The 15,518-nt window shown below is 40.9% G+C and overlaps 2 protein-coding genes across 3 annotated transcripts; both read right to left on the bottom strand.

Moving 5' to 3' along the window:
* Positions 1-2,305: 2,305 nt before the first annotated feature.
* tmcc2 (transmembrane and coiled-coil domain family 2) lies at positions 2,306-6,971 on the bottom strand. Its single transcript, XM_054616495.1, has 5 exons — positions 6,895-6,971; positions 4,677-5,099; positions 3,708-4,324; positions 2,940-3,075; positions 2,306-2,605 (listed from the first exon to the last, which is right to left on the bottom strand). The coding sequence occupies exons 1-5, from the start codon at positions 6,895-6,897 to the stop codon at positions 2,306-2,308; spliced, it is 1,479 nt and encodes a 492-aa protein (XP_054472470.1). The 5' UTR covers positions 6,898-6,971.
* A 1,615-nt stretch (positions 6,972-8,586) lies between these two features.
* cdkn1a (cyclin-dependent kinase inhibitor 1A) lies at positions 8,587-13,369 on the bottom strand. Of its 2 annotated transcripts, none has more exons than XM_054617473.1 (3): positions 13,206-13,369; positions 10,154-10,610; positions 8,587-10,061 (listed from the first exon to the last, which is right to left on the bottom strand). In XM_054617473.1, the coding sequence occupies exons 2-3, from the start codon at positions 10,599-10,601 to the stop codon at positions 10,006-10,008; spliced, it is 504 nt and encodes a 167-aa protein (XP_054473448.1). In that variant the 5' UTR covers positions 10,602-10,610; positions 13,206-13,369; the 3' UTR covers positions 8,587-10,005. The 2 variants fall into 2 exon arrangements, with proteins under 2 accessions (XP_054473448.1, XP_054473447.1); XM_054617472.1 differs by lacking the exon at positions 13,206-13,369 and adding an exon at positions 10,964-11,029.
* Between the last annotated feature and the right edge of the window lie 2,149 nt (positions 13,370-15,518).

Genomic DNA, 15,518 nt, shown 5'->3' with positions numbered 1-15,518 from the left:
AATTTGAATCAATTCTTGTTTTGTGTTTATTTAAGAGCAAATGGTCTCTTCAGCTCCACCATTTGTCTTAATTAGATGGAGGAGGGTTCATTCAGGTCATGAGCCTGTTGTATGTAGCTAAACTCCCTTAGCCATCATAATGCCTGCAACATCTACGTTGACAGCATTAAATGAGGACACATATGTGTTAAATAAATGATAAATATCCTCATAACAGAAACCGATACAGTGAAGTGGAACTGAAATGAATCACAGGATTAGCAGATGGATGTACATGATATGAACTATCCTATTAATTCTGCTTTTCTAATGCTTCCTTAAATATTTGAAACCTAGACTAACTGTAATCTGGTTCATGAACATGATCTGAGGGCATTAAATGTAAATAATCTCAGAAGACTTTCTTATCTTTTTAACTGTGAATGGTCCCTTGTCTTTTACATTCACTGATGTACCTTAATGGGTTTTTACCCATCAAATAAATGTTAGTTTTTCATGAAATTAATTTGTTGAAAATCAAATAAATCAAACATCTGGGAAGTATAACATAAAAACACAATGTTTTGTTTGTAATATTTTATTAATGATTTCTGTTGGTGAACTATGAAACTGCTATTGTCTATGAAGCGAGACTGAAACTTTTTGCGGTTGAAATGCGGTTGTTCATTTGAATACACATGGGGTTTTACTGCTGTAGCCTCACTTACGTATGCTAATGTTAGCTTATGTTATCAAACTTAAGGTAAATGATGCATTAATTGACTGACTACTCGTCTCTGCTACTGTTCTAACAGCTAAGCCTTTTAGCTAAATGCTTATTAAAAGATAATCTTTTAACTGTTCTGCTGTACCAGCTGTACTACTTAAAGCAGTACCTGTTTGTATTTCAAAGAGCACTTCCTTAACTGCTGATCAAACTAGACAGTATAGTGTATCAACACTGTTAAGTCAGCTGTTTCATGCAGCCTCACTGTCTAATAATGCACCCTTCATCAAGGGTTTATAAGTTATATCCAATGGCTTTATTACATGTAAATAAATTATACTAATTATTTATAGAGCAGCAATAAGACAAATACATTTTGGGGGCCAGGTTGTAAAAAAAAAAAAAAAAAAAGAAACCCTTTTACAAAAGGTAAGTGGCCATACAGTCCACTCATTGAAAGGACTTTACAAACAAGTTGCTCTTATCAAAGGCCTAAAATGTAACTATATAGCTTCAGAAAATATCTTATTAACCATTGATAAAAAACCATTAGCTAAAAAAGGTTCCTATTTAGAAGTTGGTACTATAATTTCTCAGTGATGGAAGAGGTTGCTCTCTAATTAAGTCAAACTATTTCATTCAAGAAGTCTCTGGATATATTCAAGGGCAACCTAACATATGAAATCATTTATTTCTTACATTGTTTAATAAAACAGCAATAATTATTTTTGCAAACTGGATATAAACTTTGATACAATTTGACATGCCGTTAATTTGACACTGTGATTAGTAGCAGTTTTACAATAGTGATTATGAAAAAGCATTATGGCATATAAGATTTTACATGGTTGCATTATTACGGTGAATTTATCGCAGATATCAGCAGTTCATTCAATTTGAAGAAAAAGACAAAAAGAGAGAAATGCATCTAAAAGCACTGCTTCAACAGGATGTGAAAAGAAAACAGTGACACTGAGTTGAGCTACAACATATCTGCACTGTATATCTGACAACAAAACGGCAGTTTAAGTAGAATTATTTAGTCAATAATGAAATGTAAACTCATGCCAGCTAGATGCATCTTAGTGCACATATGAGGACATGCATGAGCACATAACATTCAAGAAAAGAAACTTTTTCCCCTCAAATATTCTATAGCTTCAACATGAAGGCGAACATGATCAGCGTTTTTAATTATTAAGTTGCTCTAGTCTTCATAGTTCATGTATCATAAATAATTAGAAAAAGACGATCCAAAGATTTCTCGCAAGAAACTCAGTTTTTGGTGACAGCAATGTAATCGATGATTGATCATCAACACCAACAGATGTGGGCGAGATGAGATGATGTCTTCCGTCACTTAATTGGCAAGCAGAGAATTTTTGTTCTTTTTCACTGTAAACAGCTCTCGACACTCTCTGCAGGCCAGATCGTTTCCAGATCCATCCAAAAGTGCCATGTTTTGTCCTTAGACGCTCCTCGTTCAAATTCAAAGACAAGTACAAGTACAGAGGCCCTCATCTTATTCAGTCTCTGACTCCTTAAGGGGGTTTGTGAATGAGTTTATGTCCCCACTGGAGTCTCTCTCTCTCAGGGAGCTCAGCTTGGCAGCAGCCACGGCTCCACAAAGTCCCACTGCTTCCACAGCACGAACAGCAGCAAGGTCAGCAGGACGGTGGCGGCAACCCGGGCTCGGGTCTTCATCAGCGGGGTGATGAAGTTGGCCAAGGTGGAGACGAAGACCAGCAGCACGGCCATGAGCGCCAGGATGACGTTGATGAGTTTGCCCAGCAGAGCTCGAGCATTGGCGTTCTCCACTCCCTCCAACTGGACGACCTGCTGCTGTTGCTGCTGCAGCTCCAGCTTGGTGATGCGAGTCAGGCACGACTCCACAGCCTCCTGTTAGTGCACACAGAGTAACCGCAGCATGATTTTTTAGTTGTATTATAGGACCTGGAAATTATTTTCTTTATTATGAATGACAAGGTACTACATAAATACATTATTTTCTGCAGGTAGAAGAGTTTTGGTTATCTCACATGAGAGTTTCTGTGCTCTTAGTGGGCGGGGCTCAGTTGGAACAGTGTGATGTCATGTACTACAGTGCACAAATCAGGATTAAGAGGAATTTGAATCAGTAGTGGCAGTTGGTGGGTTTGTTTGGTGACTGAGTTTTTCAGGGTTTAACTCGTTTAAGGTGTTTAAATGTCTACAACAATGTATCACATTTTACCTGAATGTCTCTCGCTCTCTCGTAGGACTGGTAGGCGACTTTTTCCTCCATGCTGGCGAGCTCCTGCTTTAGGTTAGTCATCTCATTTTGGTGTAGCTCTGTTAAGTCATTCAGCTGTTCTTCAAGTCGCTCATACCTGAATATTCAGTACAAACACAAACAAGGATGCTCAAAATAATGCAAAAGATCATGATCATTTACAACATTTAAAAAGCTTTCAAAGTCATGTATTGTCTTAATACAGCTTATTCCTCTGTGCAATAAAGCTCCATTGTTGTCCAAACCACACATCAAAATTTTGCACTGGCTGACATGTTCCTTCACTACAATAAACGTGGGCACTGTAGTCAGGGTTTGCTCTGACATTCATCCTGCTGCAGTAATTACTCGCTAGAGCACCAAATGTGTATTAATCCGCGGATGAAAATAGTCCCAAACTAATTCGCTATTTTCTCTTGTTTGAGTAACATTTGTTCAAAACTACAAGGTCCAGCTGTGAAAGTAAATTATGAGATCCCTTTTTAAAGAAAGTATAAATTTGTGACTCCTTTTAAAGATTAATATCTTTAGTAGGAACACATTGTTTTAGGAATAAAAGTCACAGACAGCGTATGGACGAGCTGTAAAGTTGGTCTTTTCATGGGATTTGTTAGCTATAACAAAAACATAGATTATTGCCAGTCGTGAACTACATTGTGAAGGCTGTCCTGGATACATCAGTTTTCACAAGTGGGACTGACAATGTTATGTTGTTTTTTGAATGTGTACCTGTATCTTTCTTCTTGCAGGCACTGTGTCATGTAGGAGTAGTCGCTCTGCAGCTGACCCTTCATGTCCTCGATGGCGTCCTCCATGTGCGCCTGACTGGCCTTGATCTCCTGCAGGCCCTCAAGTAGAGAGTCCCAAGAGCTGTGCATGTGATGGTGGTGGTGGTGGTGTCCGTCCAGTCTGGGGCTCCCCATGGTTGGTCCTAAAAGTCCCCCTCCTCCCCCTGCACCACCTGAATTACTGCCTGCTGCGGAGCCCGACGTGGCGCTGGAGCACTCGTCGTCGCTGCCGTACTTTGGGCTGGAGACCAGAGTGGCACTTCCACTCAGGGCCCGAGGTGTCGGGGCGTCCTCAGAGTGGCCCCCGACTCCGTCCTCAAGTGAGTCCTTCAGGTGAGCGATGTTATCTGCGCTGCCAAACTTGTTCCTGATAAGACTGGCAAACTCTCTCGGCTTGGAGACCACGGCTGTGTGAGTGAGGGCAGTTACTCCACCTTTGACCCCTTCAACTACTCCACCTCCAAAACCACTTATCCCAGCACGAACGTTAGCCCTGACGTCCTTTAATCCCTGGTGCATGTCCCGCAGGACATCCTTGGGCTGCCGGGCCGGTCCATTCTGTAGAGAGGGAAGAGAAATGAGGAAGCAGAGAAGTGGAGGATCTCAAAGGTAGGAAAGATTAGGTTAAGGGAGAGAACTGCAGGGAGATTGATGAGGAGAGCAGGCCCTGTGGAGAATTAAGGTGAGACACAGGATGATGCATTGGTTTAGGAGATGAGACTCATCAGTCTATATTTGGACACAGTTGTCCTCACATATATAGTCCAACAAATGTTTGACTCAGCCATGAGATGATTATTCAACACAGCCACAGCACAAAAACAGCTGTACAAAACGATATCACATGTTTGTACACAACTGCATACACACTCACACACACACACACACACACACACAGTTGCTCACCTACCTGCTCTATTTCCTTTAGCTTCTTGTGATAGTGCTCTAGTTTCTTGTGCAAGTGTGCGATGGTCTGTGCTGACTTCTGGTTCTTCTTCTCAAACACCTGCTTGATCCTGGACGCCTGCTGTTTGTCTGCGTTGTGGGCCAACTTCAGGTACTCTGCAACGTTGTCGTCACGGGCCTCCTGCTCCACGCGAATCTGCTCGGTGACCTTCAGGACCTTCTGCTGAAGATGCTCCAAGGCAACACGCGTCCGCTGTGGCTCGCCAACCCCAAAACCCTCTGCACCCCCACAGGCCATGACCCCAGATGATGATGATGCTGCTGCTGCTGATGCTGCCGGCGCTCCGTCCGCACTGATGTTACTGTCAGAGCCTCCATGGCTGGTGGTGGAGGGTAGGGCTAGAGTTGCCACCTCGCTCTTGTCCAGCTGAGGGGACGAGAGCGCAGGGGGAGGTAATCAGGGGGGGGAGAGAGTACTACAATACACAGATAAAGTACTATCGACATGATTTTACTCAAGAAGAAGGAACATTACATGTATTAAAATCTACTCAGGTCAAAGTAAAAAAAATGGAAGATTATTTCGAGTAACAGGCACAGTGAAAGGGCCAGAGTCGCATCCTGATAGTAAATATTTGTGCTTTCTTTTTGAAAAAGCTTTCCTGCATGAAAAAGGAAGCAAAATATCCATCTGATGGCGCCAAACTAAGCTATGGGTTCCTTGTTGGTTTTTGTTAGGCTTTCATTTACAACTCTACTAATTTCTCAATCATTTCCTAGGACTAGTTATAGGGAAAATACTGTAGACAAAGTGTTCAATTGGTACAACTTTAATTAATTAGGCTGAGGCACAGAGTATTTTAGTCAAGAACAGTCGGTCAGCTGAACATGCAAAAATGTGACATTACAACTCATCAAATATGAAGATTCCATTACTTAAATAACAATAACAGATATTCACTTTTTTCCAATAAATGCATTCAACAAATGCTGATAAGCTCAACTGACAAAAATAACACTCTCTTAACTTTCTCCTCTATGATTACCATCAAATTACAGAGTTTGTAGGGAGGAAAGTTCTTGGGAAGACTCTTAAAAATAAATATATGTTAATCACTTTGGCTTCTGAAATGAGATTCAATAATGCCTATAATTGATTTGGTGGAGGCACCAGAGAGTACACAGAAAGGCCATCATGCATTAATTAGATGATCCATAATTAGTCTGCTTCCTGCTCTGCAAAGCCTCAGAAACTCAGCTCCTGCCACAAACAAGTCCCTTTAATACTGCATTTAAACCTGCATGAGGTAAACATGAGGATTAAGAAGTGATAATGATGATTAAATGTCTGTTTTTTAAAGGCTCTATATTCTGTATATGCATGTAATCAGTGTGTTCTGGATCATTCTGTCTGGTTGATCTCTGTGCAAATATCTCATTGATCCATGAGGGATTTCCCTTGTATGTAGGCTATCATCTATATATGTATCTTGGCAGATGGCGGGATTGATAATGACCCTCTGCCTGACGTCAAAACAGTGTAATCAGACCCTGCAAACATGGGCTCAGACAGACACATGATACCGAAAAAAAACCGCATGGGACGGTGCAAAGGATTTATTTGTCTTCTAATTGCGTGACAATGTGCACGCTCCTCGTGCTAGTATAAATCAGCAAGAGCGAAACCGAGACAGGCGGTGTTATATCATATGTATAAACAAAGTAGGTTACAATCACATTGTAATGGAGAGAGAAAAACAGATGAGTGCAGTCCCCTGGTGGAAAATCCTTCCCCGATCTCGTCACAGAAGTGAGATTCATATGCAGCAGCTATAAGCAATGGCTCACACGGAGAAGGGAGGTGCAGTGTCCGGCGTTACATGTTATATATGGATGATAACAAACAACAGGCGACATCAAATGATGAATCCGGCGATGGGTTAATCATTTTTTTTTTTTTTAAAAACAAAAAGGCTCCTGGAGGGTCGGAGGAGGAGAAGGCTGTGATGAGGATGGAGATGATGGATGTCTATGGTATAAAAAAAAAAAAAAAAAAAAAAAAAACCAAGAAGAGGAGGAGAGGGGCATGCCCGTCTCTTCACTCGGCAGGAGGACACACTGTGACATGAGAGACACGGCCGATGGATGTCAACACGCGTGGATGTGAACACACGAGGATGAGACACAAGCAGCACAGCAATAAATTAAATTAGAAACGTTACCATACTGCTTTAATCCAATTTTTGCAGTGCCATTGCAAGTCTGTGTTCGAGGCCCATCCTCCTCCTCCTCCTCCTCCTCCTGCCTCTTCCTCCTCCTCCTCCTCCCCCCCCCTGAGCTCAACGAGGAGGAGCTCCCCACCCCCTCCCACCCCACCCCCCTCCCTCCCTCCTCCTCCTCAAATATCTTTACCCCCAGCCTTTTATATGGCTGACTATCACCTCACTGGATCCTAACGCTCCATTGTGAATGCCATCGATATCTGCAGCCTCCCTCCCTCTCTCTCTCTCTCTCTCTCTCTCTCTCTCTCTCTCCCCTCTCTCCCTCTCCCTCTAATGCACTGATCTACCCCCCCCCCTCTCTCTCCCTTTGTGTCATAAGCTCCCTCTGTCTCTCTCTTACCTCTCTCTCTCTCTCTCTCTCTCTCTCTCTCTCAGTCTAAATGCAAATGCTAGCTGTCCTGGCCTATAATGGATGTGGGAGCTAAGGGACAGATGATGATGATGGGGAGCTTAGCGCAGGCGTGCAGGTGCCTCTGTGCCACTGAGGCCAGAGGAGAGAGGGGGAGGGAGGAGGGAGGAGGGAGCACAGCAGGGCCTGCTCCGGGGCCCTTCATCCCCTAAACCCCCTCAATACAAACACATGCACCCAGTGTGTGCGTGCTGATGTGGGGCTGCAGTGATGTGGTGCCAAAGTACACAATGTCTGCCTGAGCAGTGACTCACTCTCTTAATTTAACTTTTACAAAGAAGAAGAAAAGCCTACCGTTACAACAATAGAAGTAGTTTGAGCTGCTCAGCGCTGCTTGAAGTTGTGTTCAGATCTCTCTCTCTGTGTGTGCTGGCATGTGTGTCTCTGGAGAGCAAACAGAAGGCCGTCACCATCACAGAAGAAAACCCGAAGTCCTCAAAGAGAAAAGAAAGCTTTCATCCACTGACAAGGTGTTGTATAATAGTGCAGTAGAGGAAGTATTCAGTTGTTTTACTTTGGGAGAAGTAGTAAACCTTCAAACTTAAGGAGATGTACACAAGTATCATCAGCAAAATATAAATAAAGCATAGAAAACAGAGTACTTAGGCCCCTGTACTGCTGTATTTATTATTACTGATGCATTGATGTGAAAGTGGCAGTTTCTGTCGCTGCTGGTTGAACTGGTCTTTTATAAGATGATCATTCGTTTTGTTCGTTCACCAGTAGAGTGACTATCTGCAGCTGTCAAGTAAATGTAATGAAGTAAAAAGTACAATCACTCAAGTTAAGTACAAGAACATTACTTACCTTATCATCCACTGCTCAAGTGGATGTTTAAGAATAAATGAATCATCATTTAACTATAAATACACTGATGCAATGGGGTATATTATTGGTGTAATATTTTATTCACACTTATTGCTTTTAATTGTTATCCATCCAGCTGATTGGCAGTCATTGCATTGAAGAGCACTTTAAGGGGCGCCGGAAACACTTGTTTCCTTCAGACCGGAGGAGAAAGAATCAATACATCTGGTATTAAACACTATGAGGGCAGCTAGTTTTATACACAGACATTGTCCTCTTGGTGAGTCAGCAGAATATGAAGGAATGAATACAGGATCTGAATACTTCTACCAATGTTTGATACATATAAATAAAATATAAATGAGAAGGATGAAACAAAGTAAAGACCACAAATAAAGCAAAACACTGACAAGAAGTTTCATTTGAACAGTTTATTGGAATTATCAGAATAATAAAACAAACAAAATGAACACAAGGCGTAATATATACAATAAATAAGGATATATATTTTCATTTGTAGCTTTTAACAAAAAACAATAAGTGGGACCTGTGCACAAGCATCTAAAAACAGAAGTGCATTCATCGTTTATGGTAATGCTGTTATTGCTACGCTGCCAGTTGGTTAAGATTCAGCATTACAGTGACCATGTTTGACAGATCAACCATAGCAACAGCATTTACCAACATAAATAAGTGTCAAGAACCAACATTTTTTTGAGGCAGATAATAACACATTGTCTGTTATAATTGCACTATACTTCCTAATAAAAAAAAAGAATAGAGCACTTTAGCTTAGTAAATTATACATTTGCTTCTGAAAACACTTTCTTCAGATTTTCCTTAAAGGAGCTTCAAATACCTAAAAAAAAATAAAGTACCATAAAGGCACTTGATACTGTGTGTTTTCTATCAGATGTGCAATACTGCAATGTTTTTTTCTGAACATGTTACTTTATGGTGCTGTATTAAACTCTATAGATAAATCTCTGATATATATTTCTAAATATAAGTGTTTCTACGCTCCTAACCTACAATATCTGGTGCTGTACACATGTCAGAATCCGGAGAGGGCACTTGAAGAAGATCAATTGACATACAGCAGATGGAAGGAATGAAAGACATGATGGCACTTCTGTCAATATTAATCTAAAGCAAAGCAACTGCATGTGCAGGATATGAAAACATGTTCATATGAGTACATGATGGTAGAAAAAAAGGACTGCAACTAAGAAAATGACTCCTGATCGTGAGCCCTCATGATTCACAAAAAGAAAAAAAAACCATTGTTAAATAACAAAGGTGGATTTGAACAAATGAGTCAAAAGGGCTTCATCCTTCTCTACCATTCTGCAGATTTGTCACAGCCACTCCTTAATGATTATAAACGACATTTCATCGGTTTCAAGTGTGTACAGTAATGTGTTCATCCATCATTCCTCCGTACAGCTGGAGGTACAGTCTCTCTACACAGCAGCACTGTGGAATATACAGTAGGAAATGTCAGTCAACATTTTGGCATCACCATGATCCAAATGAGTATAAATCCACTGATTTGAGGGATTACTGTTAATCTCCTCTGCTCAAATGTCCCCTTCTTACCACTGGGAAAAGCACCAACTCCCCTCAGAGTAAACACAGAACCCTAATTAACCTCAGTTATTTATAAATACGATGTTTTGCTGAGGTGCCTTGTATTTTCAGATGATTCTCTGGGTCCAACACCTCCTGGTGAGAGCGTGTGCACACTCTGTGCAGAGTGCAGACTTCCTGAGAGCAGTGCCGTTTGTGTGGTTCTCTTGGGATTTTGGCACCGTTGCAGCAAACTGCACCGAAAATCACTCGCCGGATTTGCGCGGCATCCCGACCACTCTTCTTTTAGCCTGATAGAAATCTGTTGAGATAAAGAACAGGAAATTCAGCTCATGCAAATCCACACGACATCACAAATCTCTGCATTCACACTTGGAATATCTAACTATGTACCTGTAATGTTTGTCTGTTTCCTCTTCAGCCCTGTGTTCTCCCCTCTCCCTGGTGTCTTCTCCAGGTTCTCCTGGCTGAGTGCACATCTCTCTGGGGAACATGGGATGTTCTCCTTCTCACTCTGTGGCAGCCCCACCCTTCCTCCTTCCCTGGGCTGAACCGCTGCCTCTGCCACCCTCGGACCTTCTGCATGTCCTGGACCAAGCAGACAGGATCTGTAGAGAAGCGGCACCTTGCTTTCCTGGACCTTCTCCCACTGGAAATCACTGTTCTCCAGAGGTTTATCCGAGCGAAAGTCAAAGCCCCATCGATGGCAAGCCTCCTCCAGGTCCCTCCGCAGGGCAGCTTGGTAGTCCATCTGCAGCTGCTCTCTGTCGACTGGGCCGAACAGGTTTCGTCGGACAGGGCCGTTCCTCGGGGCGCCCAGGATCCGCTTGTGAGTAGCCATTGTTCTACACTGCAGCAAACAGAAGTTAAGACCGGCGGTTAGTTTGAAAAGCTGCTGCTGGACATCACAAATTATCAGCCGAGACAGTGACGATGAACTGTAACTTTTCATCACTTAGTATGCCCAAATCATTTAACAATTAAATCAATAAAAAGGCTAAAGCTCTAATTCTCAGACACTTATAATCATATCATTTTACATCGGAAAATAAAAATGCTTCATTTTCCCACCAAATAATTCGGAAATAAAAAATAAAAATAATCGAATCCATGCCAAAATCCCATCCTGAATCAATAAAACATAGAGCAGAAGTTATTCTGTTTAAGTTTAAGCTCAAATCTAAAAGTTTAGATCAGGCTTACCATGCCTGCAGTCAGTCAAAGTATCCTCAGTGTGAACTACAGAGCAACTCAGACTGGTGATACTGGGCAGCTCTTTATAAGAACCAGAGCGGCCAGTGACTCATTGAGCCCTCCTCACTGAATCACTGGTACATGCCTGGACATAATCTCACACAGACATGTAAAGGCAAGTCCTCAGCAGAGGCTGTGACCACTGCAGAGGCACCACTAGGTGGCGGTGGATGAACTTCTACAGACAGCCGGCTCAGCTGAACAAGTTTCAAACCTCAGTGAGCAGTTAAGCAGATCACATGAGAGGTTTGATTAATGAATCTTATTTTTAAATCAGTGCTTCCCACATCTGGATATTCAAATAGCACTCACATTAAAAAAACTATTCCAAATCTAGGTGGCACTTCCTGTAAGAGCTACAGGAAGGAATCAGCTGTGTCTAATATTAGTCATTATAGTCATCCGGGAAGTGATGAGCAGGATTCTCATCTCGATCAAGAGAAACCCGTCCCAGCACACCCTAATTATCCAGTTACAGCACTTCAAGGGAGGAGGGGTCATTGTAATAACAATAAAAATAATAATAATATGGGAGACACTAATGAAGTTCACTGTCACTGATTAAATAAATTATATTTTATCTAAGAACAGAAAGTACCCCGGTTTTCTCCGGACAAAGGGTTGAGGTGTATGAACCGCCGTACACACTGTCAACCACGTTCACAGTTAAACACATGAACAGTCAGACTAACTCTTAAAGCCTATCTGATATTTAAACCAAGCAAAAGTGTTCCCCAAAATGATCCCTGCAAAATTGTGTAATAAGAAGATCTATACATATGAATAGGAGTCTGGTAGATGGTGTCCTGTCATGTGACTCGGCTGCAGCCACACAGCAGAGCAGACTACTATGAGGTCCTGTTATGTGGCAATATTTCCCAGGAATTTCAGTTTAACACAATATAAGAAACGAAACACCAAAAGTAAACTTTCAACTTCCTGATTACCAGAAACACATTTACAGATGATTACCCAAAGGAAGTTACAGGCATTGATTGACAATAATGCCTGTAAAATATTTGTCAAATTTCAAAAAATAAGATCAATGTTAAAATGTCAGCGTTTAATTTAACATCACATCATTGTAACTTTATTAGGTGTCATAAAATGACATAAATAGTAAATGGTGTATTAATATCATTCTGATGGGGTTGTTATTATTTATAATATTAATTAATAAATGTTAGATGTCTAGTAGTCTCATAAAATCTCTTCCAGTCAGGAATCATGGTCACAGACAACATGATGACTGGATTTAAAGGTCCAGCAACAGTTCCCTTAATGGGGTCTGAGGGCCTCCTGGGCCCCTTATGGAACTTATTTGGTAATACTATAATTTTAATTCATAACAAAAAATATTTCACTGTTTGAATTGATGAATAGTTGTAGTTTGAGCTTCAGTGGGCTTTCCCCCCACCCACAGTTACATAACCATGGACCTACATGTCCTGGCATGGCCTCCCAGTGAGGGGAGATATCTGATACAGCTGGGTCCAACAATTCCTCGTCTATGTTGGGTAAAAAAGTGGTGTGGGAAAATGTTGGGCTCACTACTGTGAGAGACCATTGATTCACTCACGCCTCTATTTTTTTTTTTTTTTTACTTCTTCTCTCTCTACACACATCCACCACACGGGGCATGACGTCACACCGGGCCGGGCCGGGAGGGGCGGAGTGATTCAAGTCTGTGGCGGGAGAACGATACTACATGTGCGGCGGAGGCGAGACAGCAGCAAATAGAGACCCTGCCCAGTTTACTACACCGCTCCACGTGAGGCCGGAGCTCATGTCTGCGAGTAAAACTGGGCTGTCACCGGAGGCTCACCGACGTCTCAACACACAGATACTAAAAACAAGCCTGTAGGAATATTTAACGTTAATGTTCTGAGTGATAAACTGAAACCTTGAAAACTGCTATGTGGATATAAACCCACTAAACGTTAACTCGATTTTTACAAAGTCAAACAAACGTACAATTTTCAAGACTGAAAATTATTTTTTTTATTTCTTTTTTTTTTTTTTTTTACAATATATGTACCAAAAAGGAGACTTTATTAACGGTAATACAACGTTACTTACAACCTGGCAACATGTGTGTCTAGAGATGCTTTCAAAGCCCCAAATCATCTCAGTAAAAACTAAAAAACAGACAGATAAAGTATAAACATTAGTTCAGGGTCATTTTACTTACATTATTAGTCGACTTCAGTCCAGTACAGCTAAAATCCGTCCGATTCAGACCTGTTGAGTGAAGCTGGTCTGTTTATCCGCTTGGGTGTAAAATGCTCTGGGTTAGTGTGATTCAACACGCCCTCTCAAATACAACTAGTAGTGGCGAATAGTACTCCCCTTGACGCTTCCTCAAAGTACTCTTACAGACATTCCTCATGGCTTCAGTTTTATGAAGAGGCCCTCCCCTCCCGGGGAAGAGGCGGGGTCTGCCTCCACGCACACGTGAGGACTTGGCTCCGGAGTCGAGAGGAAATTCCATCGCAAGACGAACCCGGAACTCGGCAAGGTGGCTTCTCTCTCTGCACCTCAGTGCGCATGTCATACCAGTTTTTTTTCTTCTTTTTTCAATAACTTTATTGAGACATTTGTTCATACATATAAAACACAGACACATACAAACAGCAAACAAAAATGTAATTCATATTGCGCCAGGGAATCTAACAAATGTCCAGCAAGATCACACAATAAACAGTCCAAATCATACCAACAACTCAGTTAGAAGACTTTCAATATCAGTCAGTCCAGCGAGGTCACAAGTGTTGAATAGATTTGCAAAGTCCTGATAGCTTTAAAGTTCTTTGAGTCCAAATATTCATTGACTTCATTCTTAAACACTGGAAAGAAAGGTTTAGAGCCCCAGAACTTGTATTTGTGGATGTTGTACTTAGCAAGCAAAAATAAAAGATTTATTATGAAATACTTTCCATCCTTGTCTTTTTTAGGCTCAACCACACCAAAGAAAACATCGTTGAAACAAAAAGAGAAATCTGTAATGATGTATGTGTCCTTGTTTTCCTCCCCCTATATCAGCTCAGGCACATTTTCAGTTTCAGACACACAAATAAGTTGAGGAAGAAGATACACCAGGGCAGCAGAGACGAGAGAAACATTTACATCTGTTACTTTATGTAGAGTTCATATACCACAAGTAACAGATAAACCATAGTGAAAAGTATTTTTACCATTAACACTGTACAAATGAGTACAAATAAGGTACTTTTTATGATTCTTTATACTTCTACTCCGCTACGTGTTTGTTTGCTTGGGTCTACTTTGCAGATTTAGATTATTAATACAAATAAATAAATCAACTAATAAATAATGCTCTATTAATATAGGTTAAGCTACCCAACACTATGTAAAGTAATTCAAAAGAACCGATCAATAATTATTACCCATAATATCATTATTCGGAAATAGGCTATTCTGCATAATGATTACTTTTGGTACTAATTTATTTTGATGATCATACTTTTGTACTTTTTCTTAAAAATGCACGACCTTTACTTGTAACACAGTATTACTACACTGTAGTATTCCTTTTTTTGGGGGTCTGCACTAATGTAGTTTTGGACTGTTCAATTTAATGTTTCATGTTTATATCTGTCTCTTATCATCTTGGGACCATGTTCACAAATCATTTCAATAACTTATCCCATGATTGATGTCATTTTTTAGATCCATATTCAATCAAGAAAAAAACATGATCATATGTTTAGTGTAAAATCCCTATTTACAAAGTAACTCAAAGTAAATTGTACATGTGCTTTTACTATTCTTTGCTATTAATTGTACTAGACCAGACAGCTAAAACAAATGCCCCTCTCTATTCTTTTAATATTTTTTTTCTCAAAATCAGTTAACAAAGTTTAGAATTGTGGTAACAAGATAAATAATAAACTCATATTGAATTTAAACTAACCTGCAGTTTTCTGAGTTACTTCATATTGAGGACACAGACAAACTCTCTGTGCTTGTAACTCATTCTCTTAACATGACTGTTCCAAGTCTCTGTGACTTTCACATTGGTTACATTTTGACCTCAAAAGTCTGTTCCTCCCAGTCCTCTTGTTGTAGCACCCCAGCTTGTTTATCTTGGGAACAGGTCAACCAAGAGACAACTCCTCATGCTTCCCAGCGTCATGAGCCTAGTTCCCAGCACAACAACAAGAGCCCAAACTGTAGGATGCAGTGTATAAAGGCCCAACTGGTCCGACACTACAGTGAGTCTTTTGTTGAGTAGAAGACTGATGGGAAATAGGCAGAGATTCAGTGGTGGTATGTACTGAAGGTAATGAAGTTTAAACTAAATGGACAGCTACAATGAGCGCATACTGTTTGTTACTGATCAGCAGCTGTGCAACTCCACATTTGTACAGCTGAGTAGACGCTTTATTATCTTTCAGCTCAAAGGCAGCTGCACAGTGCAGTCTGCAAGCCACATCAAATTATCTTTTTTCATTATGTGCTTCAGCTTATTAAGGCCTTTGTT

Source organism: Anoplopoma fimbria, chromosome 17 (assembly GCF_027596085.1).
Source record: "Anoplopoma fimbria isolate UVic2021 breed Golden Eagle Sablefish chromosome 17, Afim_UVic_2022, whole genome shotgun sequence".
Taxonomy (NCBI): Eukaryota; Metazoa; Chordata; class Actinopteri; order Perciformes; family Anoplopomatidae; genus Anoplopoma; species Anoplopoma fimbria.
This window is presented reverse-complemented; position numbering and strand designations above follow the sequence as displayed.